This window comes from Wolffia australiana, chromosome 17, assembly GCF_029677425.1.
Source record: "Wolffia australiana isolate 7733 chromosome 17, ASM2967742v1".
NCBI classification, from domain to species: domain Eukaryota; kingdom Viridiplantae; phylum Streptophyta; class Magnoliopsida; order Alismatales; family Araceae; genus Wolffia; species Wolffia australiana.
This window is the reverse complement of record NC_135851.1, coordinates 4,244,891-4,269,847: the sequence shown is the minus strand read 5'-3', so window position 1 is coordinate 4,269,847 and position 24,957 is coordinate 4,244,891. Positions and strand designations below refer to the sequence as shown.

General features: G+C 40.5%; 1 protein-coding gene across 1 annotated transcript; it reads left to right on the top strand.

The window, feature by feature from the left end:
* Window positions 1-12,915: 12,915 nt before the first annotated feature.
* LOC144714667 (uncharacterized) lies at window positions 12,916-14,995 on the top strand. Its single transcript, XM_078589446.1, has 6 exons — window positions 12,916-13,454; window positions 13,557-13,689; window positions 14,007-14,294; window positions 14,367-14,453; window positions 14,496-14,642; window positions 14,750-14,995. The coding sequence occupies exons 1-6, from the start codon at window positions 12,916-12,918 to the stop codon at window positions 14,993-14,995; spliced, it is 1,440 nt and encodes a 479-aa protein (XP_078445572.1).
* The last annotated feature ends 9,962 nt before the right edge of the window (window positions 14,996-24,957 follow it).

The window sequence follows — 24,957 nt, the reverse complement described above, 5'->3', positions numbered from 1 at the left end:
TTATCTCTACCTCTATCTCTATCTCTGATTCTATTTTTTTTCTATACATATCTCTATCTTTATCTCTTTCATTATATCTATCTCTATCTCTATCTCTATTGCTCTCTCTATCTCTATCTATATCTCTATCTATATCTTTACCTCTATTTTATCTCTATCTTTATCTTTATCTCTATCTCTATATCTATGGGTATCTATATCTCAATCTCTATCTCAATCTTTATCGCTATCTCTATCTCAATATCTTTTGCTATCTCTATGGCTATCTCTATATTGTTCTGTATCTGAATCTCTATCGCTATCTCTACCTCTATATCCATTTCTATCTCTATCTCTATACATATCTCTATCTCTATCTCAACCTCTATCTCTATCTCTTTCTATATACCGCTATCTCTATCTCTATCTATCTCTATCTCTTATCTCTATCTCTATCTCTATCTCTATCTCTATCTCTATCTTTATCTCAATCTCTATCCCTATCTTTATCTCTATCTCTATCTTCATCTCTATCTCTATCTCTATCTCTATCTCTTTCTCTATCTATACCCCTATCTCTATCTCTATCTCATTCTTTATCTCTATCGCTATCTCTATCTCTATATCTATCTCTATCTTTATCACTATGTGGATATCTATCTTTATCTATATCTCTATCCGTAGCTCTATTTCTATCTGTTTCTCAATCTCTATCTCTATCTGTATCTTTATGTAGATCTCTATATCTATCTCTATCTCTTTCTGAATCTCTATCTCTATGTCGATCTCTATCTCTAACTCAATCTCTATCACTATGTAGATCTCTTTCTCTAACTCAATCTCTATCACTATGTAGATCTCTATCTCTATCTCTATCTCTATTTCTATCTTTATCTATATCTTTATCCCTACCTCTATTTCTCTCTGTATCTCTATCTCTATTTCTATCTCTATCCCTTACTCTATCTCTTTGTCTATATCTATCTCTATCTCTATCTCTATCTCTATCTCTATCTCTATCACTATATCTATCTTCATCGATATCTTTATCCCTACCTCTATTTCTATCTGTATCTCTATCTCTATTTCTATCTCTATCCCTAACTCTATCTCTTTCTCTATATCTATCTCTATCTCTATCTCTATCTCTATCTCAATCTCGATCTCTATCTCTATCGCTATCTAATCTCTATCTCAATCTCTATCTTTTGCTCTATCTCTATCTCTAGTTCTATCTTTCTCTATCTCCTTCTCTATCTCTATGTCCATCTCTATCTCTATCTCTATCTTGATCTCTATCTCCATCTCTATATCTATCTCTATCTCTATCTCTCTCTCTATCTCTATCTTCATCTGTATCTTTATCTCTATCTCTACCTCTATCACGATCTCTATCGTTATCTCTATCTCCATCTCTATCTCTATTTCTATATCTATTTCTATTTATATCTCTATCTCAATTTATATTTTTATCTCTATCTCTATATCTATCTTTATCTCTATCTCTATCTTTATCTCTACCTTTATCTCTATCTCGGTCTGAATCTCTAACTCTATCTCCATCTCTATTCCTATCTCTATCTGTATCTCTATCTGTATCTCTATCTCTATCTCTATCTCTGTCTCTATCTCTATCTCTATCTCTATCTCTATCTTTATCTCAATCTCTATCTCTATCTTTATCTCTATCTCTATCTCCATCTCTATCTCTATCTCTATCTCTATCTCTATCTCTATCTCTATCTCTATCTCTATCTCTATCTTTAGCTCTTTGTCAATCTCTTTTTCTATCTCTATTTTTATATCTACCTTTATTTCTATCTCTATCTCTCTCTCTTCCTATCTCTACCTCTATCACTATCTAAATCTCAATCTTTATCTCTATTCCTATCTTATCTCTATTGTTATTTCTAGTTCTATTTTTATCTCTATCTCTATCTCTATCACTATATATTTCTCTATCTCTATCTCTGATGTAATATGTTGTCAGCCGAGATCGACGGCACGTATTACGTCACAAAATGGCACAGTGAAAATATTGATGAAGTGGAATTATGCAATGTGAGAATACTCGAACGACCGATAAGGACGGGCCTGTTTAGGTGCACAATACAGTACGTCCTCGAATAGATGAATAGGTCGAGTAGACTCTAGATGACCCTCGGAATTTACAAGCAAATCTACGATGGAGACGCATTTTACGGCCCGTTGGAGTTAAACCTTTGACACCAGCAATCTAATCGTCAATCACAAGAAATTTCTATCTCTCGACAAAGGAGGCTATCCTATACAATCTTTATCAATTAGTTTGGTAGAGGAAACGATAGTGGACGACGGCACTGAAAGAAGTTATAATACCGAAACGATAAGGGGGAATCGAAAATAGAACCTGGAATAATCGTTTCCCAAGTACTTGCACAGACGGACGGCACCAAGGAAGCGACTAGCGGATTGGTGTGAATGCACGGTACTGGGAGCGATTACGGGCGGGTGAGTCGGTGCGGGTGTGCAGATCAGGGGTGGGGCCGGCGATCGGTGCTGAGGGTGTAGGCGCGCGGCAAAGACCATGTGGGCACGCGGTGAACGGTGGTTGGCCGCAGAGCGCGCGGGAGCGCGATGGGCGTCAGAAGGCCGTGGACCGCGCGGGCGCGCTAGGGCAGTGGCGTACCAACGGAGGGGCCGACCGCGCGAGAGCGCGGAGGGCGGTGAATGGCTGTGGCCCGCCCCGGCGCGTGGCAAGAGGGCAAGGTCGGTGGTGAGACGATGGTCTTAGGCGGTGGTTACAAGTCTGCAGCAGGCGAACGACATGACGGCGCATTCCGTAGAGGGGGAAGCAACGAACCTGGGCTTTCCAAGCAATTCTTGGCGGTTCTTGATGATTAACCACCTCGAAATGCAAATCTTGAAAATATGCTATCAAGAACAAAATAGGAAGAACCTGTCGTCGATCGTCGGCACGGAGTGATCTCGACGTGTCCACAAGTCGAGGACGATGGCACGATATCCACGAACTCTTGCTAAGAACTCTTACTATTACTCTCAAAAGAAAAGAACGATACGATTTTCAAATTGCTCAAGTCTGTCTCTCCCTTGGGCATACCATCCCCTTATATAGGGAGGATGGGTGCTAAGAGACCGTCCTTAGTGGAAGAAACCGTCGGGACACGAGGTCCTCCTGTTTACAAGCATTTCAAACAAAAAAATTGAAAACATGGATGAGGCCCAATACAATGGCCCAATCCAATTGTCCAGAAAATTATAACTAAAACGAATAATGAAGAAAACTTACAAATCCTTATGCAGAATACTTGAATCCGAGGTCGCGGACATCAGCTTGGTGTGGTCAGGCTCGTCTTTGTGTCGGTGTCGGTGGGATTGTCCCCCATCATCCTCCTGGGGCGGGAAGAGCTCAACTCCGGCGAGGAAAGCTCCACAATGTCGATGTTGTCGTATGTCTTCCTCGATGATCCAAGTATCGTCCAATGTGGGTCATCCCTGCCAATGTACAAGAAATGTACGTTCCACTCGATCCCCTGCAGGATTAATTACTCTTGCAGTACTATTTCTATCTTTTATTGCCTCATAAGGGTAGGTAGTGGAAGTGGAATGTGTGTGCTCTCACTCTCATTACTATCAAGTTTCAAGTTGCTATGAGGCTCTTCAATGGGTGGCATGGAATGATATCGAACTAGATCATTGACGTTAAAGGTTGAACTAATTCTCCAACTTGGAGGAATGCTCACGAGGTATGCATTGTTGTTGATTTGTTGGGCTATCCAGAAAGGCCCGGCACTACGAGCATGTAGCTTCATAGCGACCCCTGGAGAATGCCTCACAGGCCTCAATCTAACCATCACTAGTTCACCGTCCGAGAAAATACTGGACCTTCGTCCTTTGTTAGCGACAGCCTTAGATTCTCGATTAGAGGTGATATGCGTGTATGAATATGCTCATCCATGTTCCTAATTTCATTTCCAAAATCATATGCTCATCAGAAAATTTTTTACGTGCATCTAATGGAATGAGATCCATGGGTTTCATCAGAAGTTGACCATAAACTATTTCGAATGGAGCCTTCCCAGTTGTGCGATTCACCGAGTGATTAAAAGCAAACTCAGTGCGGGGAAAGTTTGATCCAACGTTTTAATGTTATCACCCGCTAGTGATCTAAGTAGGTTGCCAAGACTACGGTTGACAACCTCAGTTTGACCATCCGTTTGTGGATGGTACGCAGTAGAAAACTTCAATTGGGTTCCCATGAGAACCCAAAGTGTTTTCCAAAAATAACTAATGAACTTCACATCTCGATTCAAGACGATAGTCTTGGGCACCCCGTGCAATTTGACTATATTACCAAAGAAAAGTTGGGCAAGTCAGGATGCATCGGATGTCTTTGAACATGGCACAAAATGTGCCATCTTCAAGAAACGGTCAACTACAACCATGACGGAGTCATGGTTCCTAGATGTTGTAAGTAATCCTAAAACAAAATCAGTACTAATGTCTTCCCATGGCTTGTCGGGAACGGGTAGTGGGGTGTAGAGTCAAGTGTTTTGCTTGCTGACTTTGGCCTTTGCGCATGTTAGACATCGAGAAATAATCTTCCCTACATCTCCTTTGAGAGATGACAAAAAGAATTGTTGCTCCATTGCTTGAATGGTCTTGTTTACTCCAAAGTGTCCACTTAACCCGCCGGCATGTGTCTCCCATATCAAGAAATCAAGTAGTGAGGTCCGGGGAATACATAGTCGCTTGCCGTTGAATAAGTATCCATCATCGATATAGTAATCCCGTGATTTTGGGATTACTTTTTCGCGGACCTGCACAAACATTTTCCCGAAGTCAGGACAGTCGATGTAATCGTGCCGCAGTTGCTCAAATCCAAGGACTTGAGTCTTCATCATGTTTAAGAGCAAGGGTCGTCTACTTAAGGCATTGGCCACTACATTGTCCTTGCCCTTTTTGTGGGGAACAACAAAGGTAAAATCTTTCAAGTATGCTATCCAATGCGCATGGCGATCGCTGACCTTGCGTTGGTCATGGAGGTGACGTAACGTGCTATGATTGGAAAATAGGATGAACTCCTTTGGTAGGAGATAGTGACTCCAATGGCGTAAGGATCACACCAATGAGTAGAATTCTCTTTCGTAATTATTGTATTTCTTACACGTGTCATTCAACTTTTCACTAAAGTATTCTATGGGATGTCCTTCTTGACTTAGGACCCCCCCTATTCCAACACCGGAGGCGTCACATGAGACCTCGAATACTTTGGAGAAGTCGAGTAGTCTTAGTACTGATGCCTCCGTCATGAGCTTCTTGGCAAGCTCAAATGCGTTATCAGCTGATGACGTCCACTCGAACTGGTCCATTTTAAGGAGGTCAGTGATGGGTTACACCACTAAATCCTGGTATGAACCTTCGATAAAAGGTGGCGAGTCCGATAAAACTTCGTACGCCGTGTACTCTTCAATTTTAGCCAAGTGGTGATCACTTCCACTTTAGCTGGATCGACCGCTACTCCCTTTGATGACAGTATAAATCCTAAAAAGGATACCTCGGATACAAAGAAACTACATTTTTCGGATGGGCATATAGCTTTTCTTGGTGTAGGGTGGCACATACATGTCGTAGATGTTGGAGATGATCACTCCTCATGTAGCTATAAACTAGTATATCATCAAAATAAACTACAAAAAATTTCCTATAAATGGATGGAGTACTTCGTTCATCAACCTTTGAAAAGTACTCGGGGCATCGGATAGCCTGAAAGGCATGACGTTCCATTCATAAAGGCCATCTTTCATTTTGAATGCCGTCTTCCATTCATCTGCCGGTCAAATCCTGACCTGATGATAGCCACTTCTTAAATCTATCTTTGAAAAGATAGTGGCGCCGACCATTTCGTCGAACAAATCCTGCACTCTAGGGATTGGAAAATGATACTTTACTGTGATTTTGCTAATAGCTCTCGAATCATAGCACATGCGCCAAGTTCCGTCTTTCTTGGGCGCAAGTAGGGCTGGTACATCACACAGACTTAGACTTTCTCGGATCAATCCCTTGGAGATTAAGTCTTTCACTTGTCCGTATAATTCCTCATACTTAATCGGATCCATTCTGTAATGAGGAAGATTCACGAGGGAAGCTCCCAGAACTAAGTCTGTGGCATGCTGAATATTGCTCAAGGGAGGAAGCTCACATGGTAATTCAGTAGGGAATATGTCTGCAAATTCATCTACTAATTGAACTACTTCGGGATCCTTTGGCTTCGTTTCCTCCATTGCCGTGGACGGGGATATGGCTAATGCGAAGCATATTGGCATGACGTCATCTTTCGGCTCTAGGTCCCGCCTAAAATTGCAACCATTGGTTACAACAGGTCTCGGTTGTGAATGCTCCTGACCTGTGGTACGAGTCGAGGATGGGACATGAGTGTGGGTCAAGGGATACCAAATGAGGCGTCGACCCCCATAAATGAACGAACGTGTGTTCGCTCGTCCAGCTAGCTGGACATCGTGATCAAACAACCAAGGTCGTCCGAGGATAATACTACCAACTTTCATTTATAGTACATCACAGAGTACCTGTTCATCATATGTGCTCAATTTTAAGGGAACATAACATTGCATCCTCACCGGTAGAGTGGATGCATCAATCCAAGACACGTTGTACAACGTCGGGTGCGGTATCAACGTGAGTCCAAATTTCTGATCTGTGTCCTTGGAGATGGCATTGACACAGCTTCCACTATCTATGATAAGCTTGTAGGTACGTCCTGCAATTTTGATGTAAAAATAGAAAATGGACATTCGCTGAGTTGCATCAGCATTGTTCGGAAGAGATGGCTTCGACGATGTGGTAGAGGCATGGGGTGTACTCATCGTAGTCGGACCGGAAGGTCGTGTGCTTGTCCTAGGAATGACGATAGCAAAAGGGTTCGACCCCAGTGGTGTAGGAGTAACTGAACCGGGACGGGCACTAGGGTTGCCCACCTGAGTACTCTGCTGGATGCGTAATGTCACGACAGGTTGAGTAGGAATCGAGGGAACCGGGGTTATTTGAATATAACCGAGGGGTTCCTCCAATTCCTCTCCTTCGGCGCACTCTCCCGGATATTTGATGGGGGACAATCTACCAGCCAAAGCACAAGATCGACTAGTTGCAAACCGCGAGCAACCACATCGTGAAGCTCGAGCCGATGTGAAGGACGCGGAGTTCAAATATACGGCTTGAGGAGGGAGTTCCCCAGACCGTTTCATTTTATCTTCTTGGATTTTTATTACCGTGTTTTTGGGAGGGCCTTCGTTTTTTGGCCCCTCCGTCACATTTCAAACCGTGTTTTGTTGTACGGCTCGATTAGGGGTTTTCTCCCCTAATTACGAGCCAACCCCTAGGGTTCTCCACCCTCCCCCTATAAATGGAGAAGGGGTGCCCTAGAGGAAGGTGTTGTTGTTTTATTGAAGAATCAAAGGAATGTTGTTGTTTGAAGTTGGTCTTGAACTGGTCGCAGATCGTTAGGTGAGAATCCTCCCCCAAGAGAAAGGTTTGGATCGCTGAAGGGAGGGTGACGAGGGAGAGCCGCCGCCTTGCTGATCCGCCAGCCCTCTGAACGACCGAACGAGTCCTGGCGCCGGCTTACGCCATTGACCCACCACCATCGACGTCCTCGGTCGGCCGTGGCTGACGCCTGGGCGCTTGATAACACCCTAATTTCTATTTTTATTTCATGTTATTAGCATGGTTTTATGCATTTAAAGAGCTTAAAATGGGGTTGTTATCATATATTTACATGAAAATAGTGTTTTCTACTGATTTCTGATTTTTCCCTAATTTTCTGTCAATTCTATGAATATTAAAGGATTTATTGAAGCTCGAAATAATTATTTTGAATGAAAATGGCATATTTAATATTTTATTTCGACATTTATCAGCATATGGATGAATCAGTGAATTTTCTAGAACTTTTTACGAATTTTTAGGATTTTTCTGAGATTTATTTGAAGAGGAAATGTATTTATTTCAACGAAAAAAAGTATATTTATAATAGAAAAAAAGTATTTTTATTATTTTCGAACTTTCAAGGGCCTTTTGCAAACTTTCGTTGTAAAAAGACCCTGAAAACAGCTCTCGGTCGCCACTACAGGTGTAAAGATCCAATTTAAAATTTTACTGGATTTTATTGCAATTTTTAATGTTTTTAGGAGAAATCGGAGGAGAGAGAGTGCGCCAGGGCATATACGCAATTACTTTTGGGCGGCGTCCAAAAGCAATTCCAGGCTTTTTAAGGACTTTTTTGCAAAAAGGAGGATTCAAAATGTGCCAGCCAATGAGAGAGCGACACGTCATTGCGTGTTTAAAAACGAAATTAATAAATAAGTCAATTTTAAATCCAAAGGATTAAACTGGTTTAAAATTGATTTATTAATAACTTTTGATCCTGAAGTCCGATTGAGATGATTTTTTTATGGATTTGTTAGTCTTGATCCCCTATTTCTATCTGTATGGTTGGATTATTTAGATCCAGCCTACATTGATAGATAAATATTAAGTACTAAACGGGGGTAAAATGGTGATTTTTACCATATAACCTAAGTATAAAAGCTAAATTTCGAGAGGGGGAGCTCATTCTTGATGGTTCTCTATCACAGCTGCAAGACAGACAGGTGTCCCACCCTGGATCAAGTTATCTGGTACTTTTTCCTTGATTGTATTTGGATTTGTGCATTTTGAATGAGATTCGTTCAATTTCTTGTTTCTTCTTCTTGGTTTTGATCTGAAATTCTAAACCGCTTGGCTTGAACGGCATGTACAAGCCCTAATTAGGATTGAGAGGAGAATTTGAGGGATTCAACTAAGCATTCAACTGCATTCGAAAGAAAAACTCTAAAAAAATTTAGTTTTCATTCTTAGGAGATTAAATTACCCCCATTTTAGTTCTGAATTATCAAAGTTGCAAAAAAAAAACCAAACTCAAATTCAAAATTCCCTTTTAACCTCTCTAATTGACCTCTTGGATCCTTTTATTAGGATCAAAGAAGCCAATTTAGAGCTCCATATTTCTTCTATTCATCTCCACTCTTCTACCCCCCTTTCTAAATTCTCGTCTAATTAGGGTGACTTGATCCTCATTGAAGATCAAATTCAGTTTAATCAGAGTGAAAGGACCCATATAATCGCCAAATCGAATTCCATACTAGCTTCCCTTGGACGACACTCGTACTTATCACTATACGTCTTAAGTGGAGTTCTTATAAATTTTATTGCATAAGCCAAAATCCACAACGACAAGGGCTAAAAGTTGCATACTTTTTACCCCTATTTTTAGCTTATCAGCGCTCTTCCGGTGCCTGCTATGTTTCCCCCCTAGGTGCCGCCCCAAAGCCACAGGCGTCCCACGCCCCTGTGGTCGCCCGTTGCCCGCCACCCCGAAAAACACCAGAGCGAGAGGACTATTTCCGCCAGAGGCCATCATCAGGGCACGAGGCAACGATTCACGCGCCGATACGACTCGGCGTGCTGGATCGGTTTGGCCCGACCGAGTCGCAACTGAGTGACGACTCGACCGTTCCGACTCAATCGGCTCCGAGTGAACTCATTCTAAGTAAGGGCAGTCCCTGTCAATAACGGCCGTGGGCATGGGTAATCCCGTCTTTGTGACCCAAGAACGAGCTTGGGCTCGCCGACGACCCGCCACTATCGATGCCGCTTCGGGCCACTGCCTCATCGGCCACCAACGTCGCATCCGGCCGCCGCCATCCCCGAACACCACCATCCCCGCCATCGCCACCACCTCTGGCCACCGTCATCCCTTGCTCGCGGCCAACACAGCTCGTTGACGGCTACCTTCGAGGTCCTGAGCCTCTGGCCACCCCCGCCCGCATCGCCGCTGGCCTCACCGCTCGCCCTGTGCTGCCCTCACGCATTTGACGTCGCGACTCCGCTGCTCGCCGATGCCGTCGTCGCGCCGGACGCCAACACCGGCGCCGCACCGCCCGCTGTCAATGCTGTTCACCGCCTTCCGCTGCCGTTGCCACTGCCAACGCTGCCCTCCGTCGACGACGCCACTCGCCACAACCAGTTCACGCCAATCGCATGGCTTCGATCGACCATGGCCTACCAGACTACGGTTCCACAGGTTAACTCGTTACACCCCTCTGAGTATCATTACTTCTTCCTATACTCTATCGTGTGCTGCTCTGCCGCGGATTATCTATTGTAACCTACCTGTTCTGTGGGGTTGGGGAGAGTTCCATCGTGCCGTTCCAACTCCCCCCTAGCTCTGGGAATATACAGCCAGATCAAGGATACCTGCACCGTCGGTGTTCTACGTGATCTCACGAGTCATTGGGAGTCCGATCGTACGTGGCACGTACAGATCACTACCAGGCCTTCGCCCTACTCGATTGTGGAATGTGTTTCTCATTACTTTCTCTATTTGCATCGTCTTTCATCATTCATTGAAATTACTCCGTGTTGACCGCCCCTATGCCTTGTGTTGTAACGCGAGCCGCCAATCGCGGCCGAACGTGTTGAATCATATTGCTATCAGAGCTCGGTCGTGCTAAGCTTTTGCCTTTAGTACCATCAACCCCGTTTCTCTTTCTCGCATTTTCATGCTGTGTCATATTTTGAAATTCATAGCATACTGCATATGCACGCATCTAGACATCATAAGTATGAGTGTCGTCCAAGGGAGGCAAGTAGGAATTTCAATTGATTTTATTTTTGGTGTTTTAGATCCTAATTAGAGTGAATTTGATCTTCAATGAGGATCAAGTCACCCTAATTAGGTGAGAATTTAGAGAGGGGGATAGAAGAGATGAGAAGACTAGAAGAATTAAGGGCTCTAAATTTCCTTCTTTGATCCTAATTAAAGGATCCAAGAAGTCATTTAGAGAGGTTGAAAGAGGGTTCTTAAAATGAGTTGGGTTGAGTTTTGCAGATTGATAATTCAGAACTAAAATGGGGAAATTGAGAATTCTAAGAATTAAAACTAAATTTTTTCGAATTTTCTTTTGTAATGCAATTGAATGCCCAGGTAAAATTTCTCAATTTCTCCTCGCAATCCTCATCAGGGCTTGTACATGCCGCTCAAGCCAAGCGATTTAGAAGTTCAGACTAGAATGGAGATGAAGAAACAAACAACTTAACCTATTTCATTCAAAATGCACAAAAGTTTGAATACAATGAAAGAAAAAAAATACCAAAACTGTTGATCCAGGCTGGGACTCCTCTCTGTCTTGCAGCTGTGATGAAGCACCCTCCAGAATGAGCCCCTCCTCTCGAAATTCAGCTTTTATACCTAGGACACATGGTGAAAATCACCATTTTACCCCCGTTTAGTAATTAATTTTAATCTATCAATGTAGGCTAGATCTGAATGATCCAACCATATAGATAGAAAGAGGGGATCAAGACGAGCAAATCCATAAAAAAATCATCTCAATCGGACATCAGGATCAAAAGTTATTCATAAATCAATTTTAAACCAATTTAGTCCATTGGATTTAAAATTGATTTATTTATTAATACACGCAATGACGTGTCGACTTCCCATTGGCTGCGGCATTTCAACTCCTTTGGCGGGCACTCTCTCATCGCGCCACTTACCCCTGACGAGAGAGTAAAAAAACAATTAAATTTTTGTTAGTGCGCATTTTGCGGACGTTTTGATACGCACGCACACGTGCGTTTTTTCGTTCCTTTGCGTACTTGTGTGTCGCCACGTCACCGCCCGTGCACGCGCATTGTATGCGCCGCACGGGCGGTGAACTTACCTCCTGCCACATACACATATGCCATCGCGGTTGGATTTTTATCCAACGGCTAAAGTTGCGCCACGTCGACAAGGCGGGAGGCTCTTTGCGTTTTTTTTCAAGAAAGCCCTTAATAAAACAAGTAATTGTAAACGAACGCCGCCCAAAAATATTCGTGTATATGCTGTTTCGGCACTCTCTCTCCTCCGATTTTCTCTAAAATTAATAATGCAATTGCAAATAAACTCTGAATGATTTTAAATTGGATCTTTACGCCTGCCGTGGCGACCGAGAGCTGTTTTCAAGGTCTTTTTGCAACGAAACGTTGCAAAAAGGCCCCGAAAAGTCTAGAAATTGCATAAATACATTTTTTTCTCTTATAAATATGCCCTTTTTAATAGAATAAATGCATTTCTTCTTAAAATAAATCCCAGAAAATTCCTACAAATTCGTAAAAAATTCTAGCAAATTCTAGAAAATTCTCTGATTAATTCCCATGTTGATAAATGTCGAAATAAACTTTTTAATGTGCAATTTTCATCCAGAAATAATTATTTCGAGCTTCAATAAATCCTTACAAATTCATATAATTAACAGAAAATTAGGGAAAAATCAGAAATTACTTGGAAGCATTATTTTCGTGTAAATATATGATAACAACCCAATTTTAGGCCTTTTAAATGCATAAATCATGCTAATAACATGAAATAAAGACCGAAATTAGGGTGTTATCAGTGACTCCTACACCGGCGACCGACACCCGCGCGACTGCTACCCAGAACACCGTCTTCGCCGACCATGTGATCTCTACCGCGGCGATCGCCACCTAGACAACCGTCAACTCTATGATCGTCCCTGTTGGCCGGGAGATCATTTTTATAATGAACGCTACCCAGTCCACCACCGACGGCATCTAGAGGGCCACTATCCCGACGAACATTATTGGGATGATTGATATGGGGACCAATACGACCCCAGGGATCGGCCCCAACCCCAAGCCCCTCCACGACCATACGATGACGACGGTGAAGATGAGCGAGCACGGCAACGCGAAGAACATCGCCGTCAGATCCAGAGGAGCGTGCGTATGGATGTTCCCCCCTTTGACAATATTTGAGACCCGAAGGATTATGAGGCCTGGGAGTGAGACCTAAAGAGCTACCTCAAGTGGTATGATATGGACGATGACCTCTGCGTCGCCTTCGCCGAAACCTGGCTGTGGAAGGAGGCCAAAATCTTTTGGCTGAACAAGGTCGAAGCCGCGGCGAGACGCCGAGAACCCCCCATGACTTGGGCTGACATGATGCGACAATTGAGGGACAAGTATGTCCCAACCCACCACATGACCCACATCCTCTTGAGGTGGCTCGACCTGAAACAAGGTCGACCGAAGGCACATAAATACATCACTGAGTTCGAACAGTGTCGCATGCGGTGCACAATGGTCGATCGGCCTGAGCAGCAGATTGCCTATTTCGCCCATGGCCTAAGGCCCGAGCTCGGAGTGAAGGTTCTGCAGCAGAACCCAGCAACCATCGACCTGGCCTACAAACTAGTAGAAGATAGCGAATACATCTTGGAGAACGCCACGTCGGCGGTGACCACCACCTCTAGGGCTACAACCTCCACCGCTCAAACACCTGGAGCGGCCACGAGCACGGGATGGACCAGGACTACCCCCTCAGCTGTGAGGGCTCCCAGCGCGATGACGACGACGTCAGCCAGTTCCGCCCCACCTTTTTCTTTAGTGGACTCTACCGCTAGGGCTCCCATTCCGACTACCAGCAGCGTGTAGTGTTTCAAGTGCAAGGGATTCAGCCATCAGAGGGCCGATTGCCCTTCCTTGAACTTTGTGGATTTCAATGGAAACACAATCGACCCGCCACCGGAGGAGGACCCCGAGATTGACATCCACCAAGGCGAATGCCCCGATGCTGAGGAGGAGTGCGAGGTGCCCGTCGGAGTCATTATGATCACGCCCACCTCCGTTCCCATGAGCACCCACGCTCCCCACTAACTACTGGTCAACGTCGGCCTACAGCCCGCCGACCAAACCTCCCGGGCTTCTGGCACTACTACAGTCAAGCAGTCCCCAACGCCGGCTGGAACCCCAGCCACTACCACGACATTGGCCTCAGTGCCCAAGGTACTCAATCCCCTACGCGCAACTCAGATATCTTGATTACACGTCAGTCGCCGCCGGCCCCGCCAATAGTGATCGTTGATGATCTCGCACTGCGTTCTTTGATCTTTTATATCTATCTGAAGATCGGGGATCGATCGTGCAAGTTGATAGTTGATAGCGGGAGCTGCATTAATGCAGTCTCTAAGGATGCCACGGCCAAGCTCGGCCTGGCCCTAGTTCCCCACCCGGAGCCGTATCACATATCATGGGTAGATGCTTCCACCCTCCTAGTGCAGTATCAGTGTGCGATCCCTCTAAAGATGAACACTTACGAGGATACGGTTATTTGTGACGTCTTGCCCATGAGGATTGGCAGTATCATCCTTGGACGACCGTGGCTATTTGACGACAATGTCCGGCTAGATGGCCGGGTAAATACCATGTCGTTCATGTTTTGGGGACGCTGGCTATTATGGTATCCATCGGTATGGGCACCGACGCAGGTCGCGCCCCCCACTCCAAGGATTGACACCCCCGAGGCTACGGCGGATCCTAAGCAGAAGCTCCCACGAGAGCCAAAGTACCCAATTGTCACGAATGGGTGCATATCTTGACGAGGACTTAAAGAGCAGTTTGATGATCTACCTGTGTGCTGCACGCTCGCCTTCGACGTCCCTTCGAATGACCCACCACCCATTTCAGATGCCCCAGAGTTAGCCGAGCTCATCTCAGAGTATAGCGAGGTGTTTCCAGACGAGCTTCCCGACAGGCTCCCACCCGTACATAGTATCCAGCATGCCATTGTGACCTCGTACCGGGGGCGTCGCTCCCAAACTTACCCCACTATCGGATGGACCCGCTGAAGTATAAGGAGCTATATCGACAGGTGAAGGAGCTCCTATCGAAGGGCCTCATCCATGAGAGCCTCAATCCATGTGCAGTCCCAGCACTATTGGCGCCAAAGAAGGACGAGGCTTGGCGCATGTGCTGCGATTCGAGGGCCATCAACAAAATCACGGTGGAATATCGATTCCCGATTCCCCGTGTACAGGACTGGTTCAACCAGATGGCTGGAGCGACTATCTTCTTGAAGATTAATCTTCATAGTGGATACCACCAGGTTCGCATCTGACAAGGGGATGAGTGGAAGACAGCCTTCAAGATTAAGGATGGCCTCTTCGAGTGGAATGTGATGCCCTTTGGGCTCTCGAACGCCCCCAACACGTTCCAGCGCTCGATGAATGAGGTCCTGCGCCCGTTCATTGGAAGATCCGTCATCATTTACTTTAACGACATACTAGTCTACAGCCGGTCCCGATCTGACCACCTCCAACACCTATGTGAGGTGTTTCCGCGCTACACCAAGAGAAGCTTTATGCACACCCGAAAAAGTGTAGTTACTTCGCCGCAGAGGTTGCCTTCTTAGGCTTCATCCTGTCAGAGCACGATGTGTCTACCGACCCCGCCAAGGTCGAGGCCATCTCTACGTGGCCGCAACCAAAGGACGTCCACGACGCCCATTGTTTAATTGGGCTAGCCCTATCTCTATCTCTATCTCTATCTATATCTCTACCCCTATCTGTATCTCTGTCTCGATCTCTATCTCTATCTATATCTATATCTGTCTCTATCTCTATCTCTACCTCTATCTCTAAACATCTCTATATCTATATTTATCTCTATCTCTATCTCTATCTCTATCGAAATATCTATCTCAATCTTTATCTCTATCTCTATCTCTATCTCTATCTCTATCTCTATCTCTATCTCTATTTCTATCTATATCTCTATCACTATCTATATCGCTATTTCTATCTCTATCCCTATCTCTATCTATATCTCTAATTCTATTTTTATCTATATCTCTATATCTATCTCTATCTCAATCGCTATCTCTATCTATATCTCTATCTCTATCTCTGTTTCAATCTCTAAATCTATCTCTATCTCTATTCCTATCCCTATTCGTATCTCTATCTCTATCTCTATCTCTTTCTCTATCTCTATCTCTTTCTCTATCTCTATCTCTATCTCTATCTCTATCTCTATCTCTATCTCTATCTCTATCTCTATGTCTATATCTATCTGTATCTCCAACTCTGACTCTATCTCCGTCTCTATGTAATATCTATTTGTATTTCTTTTTTTTTTCTATCTCTATCTCTATCTCTAACTCCATCTCTATCTTTATCTCTATCTCTTACTCTATCTATATCTCTTTCTCTACCTCTATCTCTATCTATATCTCTCCCTATCTTTATCTTTTTTCTCTATCTCTATCTCTATCTTTTTCTCTTTCCCTATCTCCAGCTCTCTCTCTATCTTTATCTCTATCTCTATCTTTATTCATATCTGTCTCTATATGTATTTCTATCTCTATCTCTATGTTTATCTCTCTCTATCTCTATCTTTATCTCTAATCTCTATCTCTATCTCTATCTCTATCTCTAACTTTATTTTTCTTTCTATCTCTATCTCTATCTCTAATTCTTTTTTCTCTCTATCTCTATCTTTATCTTTATTTCCATCTCTATCTCTATCTCTATCTCTATATTTATCTCTATCTTTAACTCTACATTTATCACTATCTCTATCTTTATCCTTATCTCTATCTCTAGTTTTATCGCTATCTCTATCTCTACATCTATCTCTATCGCTATATATATCTCTATCTCTATCTCTATCCGCATCTCTGACTTTTTCTCTATTTGTATCTGGATATCCATCTTTATCTCTATCTCTACCTGTATCTCTCTCTCTATTTCTATCTCTATCTCTATCTCTATCACTATCTCTACGTCTATCTCTCTCTCTATTTCTATCGCTTGGTCTATCTCTATATATATCGCTATTTCTATCTCTATATCTATTTCTATCTCTATCTCTATCTCTAATTCTTTTTTTTCTCTATATCTATCTCTGTCTCTATCTCTCTATTTATCTTTATTTCTAACTCTATCTTTTCTCTATCTCTATATGTATCCCTATCTCTATCTCTATCTCTATCTCTATCTCTATTTCTATCTCTATCCCTATCTCTATCTTGATCTCTATCTCTATCTCTTTCTCTAGTTCTATGTCTATCCATATCTCTATTTGTGTCACTTTCACTAGCTCTATCACTTTTGCTAATTTTCTATCTATCGCTATCTCTATCTCTAACTCTATCTCTATCACTATCTCTACCTCTAGCTCTATCTCTATCATTATCTCTCTCTCTCTGTCTCTATTTCTATCTCTTTATCTTTATCTCTATTTTTATCTGTATCTGTATCTCTATCTCTATCTCAATCGCTATCTATATCTCCATCTCTATCTCTATCTCAATCTCCATCTCAATCTCTATCACTATCCTTGTCTCTATCTATATCTTTCTCTCTAGCCTCTATCTATATCTCTATTTCTCTCTCTATCGCTAATTTTATCTCAGCTCTGTCTCTATCTCGATCCCTATCTCTATCTCTATTGTTTTCTCTAATCTCTATCTCTATTTCTAACTCTATCTCTATCTCTATCTCTATCTCTATCTCTATCTTTATCTCCATCTCTATCTGTGGCTCTGTCTCTATCTCTATCTCTACCTCTATCTCTCTCTATTTCTATCTCTATTTCTATGTCTATCTCTGTCTCTATCTCTATCTCCATCTCTTTCTCTACCTCTATCTCTATCTCTATCTCTATCTCTATCTCTATTTCTATGTCTATCGCTATCTCTATCTTTATTTTTATCTCTTTACTTCTATCTCTATCTCTATCTCTATCATTATATCTCTCGATGTCTTTATTTCAATTTCTATTTCTATCTCTATCGCTATCTCTATCTCTATCTCAGTCTCTATCTCTATGTCTATCTCTATCTCTATCTCTATCTCTAGCTCTTTACTTCTATCTCTATCTCTATCGTTATCTCTATCTCTGTCTTTATTTCTATCTCTATCTTTATCTGTATTTCTATAACTATATCTATCTCTGTCTCTAGGTCTATCTCTATCTCTATCTCGATCTCTATCTCTATCTCTATCTCCATGTCTATCTCTATCTCTATCTCTATGTTATGTCTATTTCTATTTCTACTTATTTTTATCTCTATCTCTATCTATATTTCTTTCTATATCTAAATCTCTTTCTCTATCTGTATCTCCATATCTTTCTCTATCTCCATCTTTATCTCTATCTCTATCGCTATCTCTATTTATACCTCTGTCTTGATCTCGATCTCTATCCCTATCCCTATCTTGAACTCTATCTCTATCTCTATCTTTATTTCTATCTCTATCTCTATCTCTATCTCTATCTCTATCTCTATCTCTGTCTCTATTTGTGTACCTTTCACTAGCTCTATCTCTATTTCTAATTTAATATCTATCGCTATGTCTATCTCTAACTCTATCTCTACATCTAGCGCGATCTCTATCTCTATCTATATCGATATCTTTATCTCTATCTCTATCTCTATCTCTATCTCTATCTCTATCTCTATCTCTATCTCTATCTCCATCTCTATCTCTATCTCTATCTCTATGTTATGTCTATTTCTATTTCTACTTTTTTATCTCTATCTCTATCTATAACTCTTTCTCCGTCTCTATCTCTATCTCTATTTCTATGTCATCTCTATTTCTATTTCTACTTTTTTTCTATCTTTATCTCTCTCTCTACCTCTATCTCTTTCTCTTTCTTTATCTCTATCTCTGTCTATATGTATCTCTATCTCTATCTGTATTTTTATCTCTATTTCTATCTTTATCTCTATCTCTATCTCCATCTCTATCTCTAGCTCTATCTCTTTCTCTATCTTTATCTCCATCTCTATCTCTATCTCTATCTTTATCTCTATCTCCATGTCTATCTTCATTTCTATCTCTTGTTTCCTTTCAATCTCTTGCTCTATCTCTAATTCTTTTTTTTCTCTATCTCTATCTCTATCTCTATCGCTATCTCTATCTCTGTCTCTATCTCTATCACTATCTCTATATCTATCTCTATCTCTATCTCTTTCTCTATCTTTATCTCTATCTCTATCTCTATCTCTATCTCTATCTTTATCTCTATCTCTATCTCTATCTCTATCTCTATCTCTATCTCTATCTCTATATCTCTTGTTTTCTTTCAATCTCTATCTCTGTCTCTAATTCTTTTTTTTCTCTATCTCTATCTCTATCGCTATCTCTATCTCTGTCTCTATCTCTATCACTATCTTTATATTTATCTCTATCTCTATCAGTTTCACAATCTCTATCCATATCCTTATCTGTTCCTCCATTTCTACGTCTATCTGTACCACTGTCTCTATCTCTATCCCTATCTCTATCTCGTTCTCTATGCATATCTCTTTCTCTATGCCTATATCTATCTCTATCTCTATCTCTATCTTTTTCCCTATCTCTATCTCTATCTCTTTCTCTTTCTCTATCTCTATCTCTCTCTCTATCTATATCTCTATCTCTGTCTTTGTCTCAAATGCTAAATGTATCTCTATCCTTATCTTTATCCGTATCTCCATATCTATCTCTATCTCTATGTCTATATGTAGTTGAATCTTTATCTTTATCTGTATCTCTAGCTCAATTTCAATTTTTGTTTCTATCTCTATCTCTCATTATTTTTTTTCTCTATCTCTATCTTTATTTCTATCTCTATCTCTATCTCTAACTCGATCTCTTTAATTATCTTTATCTCTATCACTCTCTCTATTTCTATCCTTATTTCTATTTTTATTTATATCTCTATCTCTATCGCTAACTCTATCTCTATCTCTATCTCTATATCTATCTCTATCTCTATCTCTCTCTTTATCCGTATCTCTACCGCGATCTCGATCTCTACCTCTATCTCTATCTGTATCACTGTCTCTACCTCTTACTCTATGTGTATCTCTATCTCTATCTCTATCTCTAACTTTCTTTCTATCTCTATCTCATTCTCTAATTCTTTTTTTTTCTCTATCTCTATCTTTCTATTTATTTGTATCTCTAACTCTATCTCTATCTCTATCGTTATCTGTATCTCTGTCTCTATCTCTATCTCTATCTCCATTTCAATCTCTATTTTTCTTTCTACCTGTATCTCTATCTCTAATTTTTTTTTTCTATCTTTATCTCTATCTCTATATTTATCTCTATCCCTAACTCTATGTTTTTTTTATCTCTATCCTTATCTCTATCACTATCTCTATCTCTATCCCTATCTCTACCAATATATCTATCTCTATCTCTTTCTTTATCTATTTCTGTATCTATATCTCTTTCTCTATCTAAATCTCTTTCTCTATCTCTTCTCTATTATTATCTCTATCTCTATCTATATCTCTTTCTATCTCTAAATCTTTTTCTCTACCGCTATCTCTATTATTATCTCTATCTCTACCTGTATCTCCATATCTTTCTCTATCTCTATCTTTATCTCTATCTGTATCGCTATCTCTATTTATATCTCTGTCTCTATCTCGATCTCTATCCCTATCCCTATCTTGATCTCTATCTCTATCTCTATCTCTATTTCTATCTCTATCTCTATCTCTATTTCTATCGCTATCTCTGTCTCTATTTCTGTATCTTTCACTAGCTCTATCTCTATTTCTAATTTAATATCTATCTCTGTCTCTATCTCTACATCTAGCGCGATCTCTATCTCTATCTCTATCGATATCTTTATCTCTATCTCTATCTCTATATCTATCTCTATCTCTATCTCTATCTCTATCTCTATCTAATTCTCTATATCTATCTCTATCCCTTTCTGGTTCAGTATCTCTATCTCAATCTCTATTTCTATCTCTATCTCTATCGCTATCCCTATCTCTATCTCTATCTTTATCTCTAATCCCTATCTCTATCTCTATCTCTATCTCTATCTTTATCTCTATCTCTATCCCTATCTCTATCTCTATCTTTATCTCTAATCTCTATCTCTGTCTCTATCTCGATCTCTAATTCTATCTTTATCGCTATTTTTATCTCTATCTCTATCTCTATCTCTATTTATATCTCTATCAATAACTCTATCTCTATGTCTAACTCTATCTCTTTTCTATCTCGATCTCTCTCTATATCACTGACTCTATATCAACCTCTCTTTCTACCTCTTTTCTTATTTCTTTCTTTATCTCTATCTCTAACTCTATATCATCCTCTCTTTCTAGCTCTATTTTTATTTCTTTCTCTATCCCTATCTCTATCTATATCTCTGTCTCCAAATCTATGTTTATATCAATATCTATGTCTATCTATATTTTTACTACTAACTCTAGCACCATTTCTAACTCTACCCTTATCTCTATCTCTATCTCTAGCTCCATCTCTATCGCTATCTCTACCTTTATCTCTATCTCTATATCAATCTCTTTTTCCATCTATAATTTTCTTTCTATCTCGATCTCTATCTAACTCTATATCTATCTTTATCTGTATCTCTATCTCTATCTAGATCTTTTTCTCTATCTCTATCTCTATCTCTATCTTTATCTCTATCTCTATCTGTATCTCTATCTCTATCTGTATCTCTATCACAACCTCTATCTCTATCTCTATCTCTATCGCTATCTCTATCTCTATCTCTATTTCTGCATCTATCTCTATCTCTATCTCTGTCTCTATCACTATCTCTGTCGCTATCTCTATCTCTATCTCGATCTCTATCTCTACCTCTATCTCGATCGCTATCTCTATCTCTATCTTTATCTCTATCTCTATATATATCTTTATCTTTATCTCTATATGTATATCTACCTCTATCTCTATCTCTATCTCTATCTCTATCTCTATCTCTATCTCTATCTCTATCTCTATCTCTATCTCTATCCCTATCTCTATCTCTATCTCTATCTCTATCTCTATCTCTATCTCTATCTCTATCTCTATCTCTATCTCTATCGCTATCTCTATCTCTATCTCTATCTCTATCTCTATCTCTATCTCTATCTCTACCTCTATCTCTATCTCTATCTCTATCTCTATCTCTATCTCTATCTCTATCTCGATCTCTATCTCTATCGTTATCTCTATCTCTATTTCTATCTCTATCTCTATTTCAATCTCGATCTCTATCTCTCTTTGTATCTCTATTTATAATCTTTATCTCTATCTCTATCCCTGTCTCTATCTCTAATTCTTTTATTAGCTCTATCTCTATCTCTATCTCTGTTAATCCGAAATTTTGATATCTAACTATTGATTTTAATTCTTTGTTTAACTTATCAATGTGTGAGGATCTGAGATTATTTAACAATTAATTAACCTTACTAAGCTTGGGTGAGTAAGGGTCGAACCACAAGAAGCAGGTCAGTCTATTTATTTCAATTCAATATTTTCTGTTCTATTATCTTTATTCAATATTTGTTTTATACAGATTTAAAATTCAAGTACCAGATTTATATTTAAGATTTTCATTGTTTAATTTTTAGTTTTACTTATGAAATTTGAATTTGAGATTTATTAATCTCAAATTGAAATTTAAATTTTAAAGGTTAGACAGATCTGGACTAAGTCTCAGATCTGTCCATGTTTTGTGGTAGCTGTGTGCTACCGCGCGCAGCATTGTGCGGTGGCTGATAACGGCTGTGCGCAGCTTGTGCGGCGGCAATCAGCAACTGTGCGCTGCGGGTGTAGAAGCCATCAGTCGATGTGTGATGTTTATAAGACAGCACACGGCTGTAAAGCTGTCTGCTGTGCATGCAGTGGCTCGTCGCTACGCAGCCGTGTGCAGTAGTGGCCCTCGGCTGTGCACGACGTTGTGCAGTAGCCGTGCTGCTATGCACAACGTGTGCGCTACGGCTTGCGCCAGTCGTGCACTACAATGACAGATCAGGACTTAATCAAAATTTCGACTCAGTCCTCGATCTGCTTGTAGGACAACTCGTGTGCCACCGTGTGTAGAAACTATGCGCGGCTGCGTAGGGCTTGTGCGGCAGTAGTGGCAATGGCACACTACCTGTGCGGCAGCAGCACACTTAACACGCTGTGCTATGCACAATAATAGTAGAAAGGAGAAATTATGAACAGATTTAGTTGGATCTGTTGGAAAGTTACAACTCTGTGCTTTCCAACCCAACCTAACCTATCTAAAAAGTGATTAAACAGTCTCTGAATCCTATGAAATTACATTTACCTTGTGTCACGCCCGATCGTGGCTAGGAAATGCTCCTCCTCCTTAGAATATTCTCAGCTTTGCTTCTTTACACTACTCAATTGCTCATCAACAATAGAGGGTCCACAGAATCTCAAATTCAAACAACTCTTTCTCTCTTAAAATAAAAATTCTAGACAACATAAACATTGTTCTTAAGATAGTATTTATCGGATTTCTTGTCTCAATACTGCTTAAATCTTTTGAATGGTCCAGCTTTATCCATAACCTCCCTTTGAATTGGTTTATTTTGATGCATAACAACCATTTGACTTGGTCCACCTTAATCCATAACCACTATTTAACTTGGTCCAGGCGCCCTCCTTGATTCTATTTTCACCAATGTGCCTTATCCCCAACTAAGTTTCTGTGCTCATTTAAACAAAGACTAGCTCTAATCCACTTGATTCATAAAATCAAGTGGGGTTACTCACCAGAAACATATATTAAGTAGTAAAAATAAAAATTCGTCATTATATATGCTTAAATGATGATATCATTTATCACAAAATTATGTTCATCTTTCTCTATCTCTATCTCTATCTCTAACTCCATCTCTATCCCTAACTCTATCCCTATCTCCATCTCTATCCATATCCCTATCCCTATCTCTACCTTTATCTCTATTTCTATCTCTATTTCTATCTCTATTTCTATCTCTATCGCTATATCTATCTCCATCTCTGTCTCTATCTCTATCTCGATCTCTATCTATATCTCTACCTTTATCTCTACCTCTATCACTATCACTATCTCTATCTCTATCTCTATCTCTATTTCTATCTCTATCGCTATCTCTATCTCTATCTCCATCTCTATCTCTATCTCTAACTCTATCCCTATCTCTATCTCTATCTCTATCTCTATCTCTCTATCTCTATCTCTATCTCTATCTTTATCACTACGTAGATCTCTATCTCCATCTCTATCGCTAAGAATATCTCTATCTCTACCTCCATCTCTATTTGTATCTGTATCTCTATCTCTATCCCTATATCTACCTCTATTTATTTCTCAATCTCTATCTCTTTCTCGATCGCTCTCGCTGTCTTTATCTCTATCTCTATCTTTATCTCTATCTCTATCTCTATCTCTATCTCTATCTCTATCTCTATCTCTATCTCTATCTCTATCTCTATCTCTATCTCTATCTCTATCGCTATCTCTATCTCTATCTCTATCTCTGTCTCTATCTCTATCTATCTCTCTCTCACTCTATCTCTCTCTATCTTTATCTCTATCTCTATCTCCATCTCTATCTCTATCTTTATCTCTTTGCAATCTCTATCTCTATCTCTACCTCTATCTCTATCTCTATCTCAATCTCTTTTTCTATCCGTATCTCTATCTCTATCCCTATCTCTATCTTTATCTCTATATCCATCTCTACCGATATCTCTATATCTAGCTTTATCTCTATCTCTATCTCTATCTCTGTCTCTCTCTCTCTCTCTATCTCTGTTTCTACTCTACCTCTATCTTTATCTCTATCTCTAGCCCTATCTCTATCTTTATCTGGATCTCAATCTCTATAGCTATCTCTATCTTTATCTCTATCCTTATCTCTATCTCTAGATCTATCTTTATCTCTCTCTCCATGTCTGTCTTTCTCTATCTCTACCTCTATCTCTATCTCTATCCATATTTCTATGTCAATGTCTATATCTATCTCTATCTTTATCTCTAAGTCTATCCTTATCTCTATCTCTACCTCTATCTCGATCTCTACCTCTATTTCTATCTCTATCACCAGCTCTTTTTTTTTTTTAATTGGCAAAAACATGGTGCCAGGTACGGCCCACCCTAGGGTTGTGTCCGTAGACCAATCCATCCGTGCCCTGGACGCCACCCAGGAGTTTTTTATTTATTAAGTGAAGTGTTTTTCAATGTTTTTAGGCGTGGAGCGAGTATATATATCCCAATTACACTCGGAACCCACTCGTCCACGCCCATAGTTTAGGAAAAGAAAAG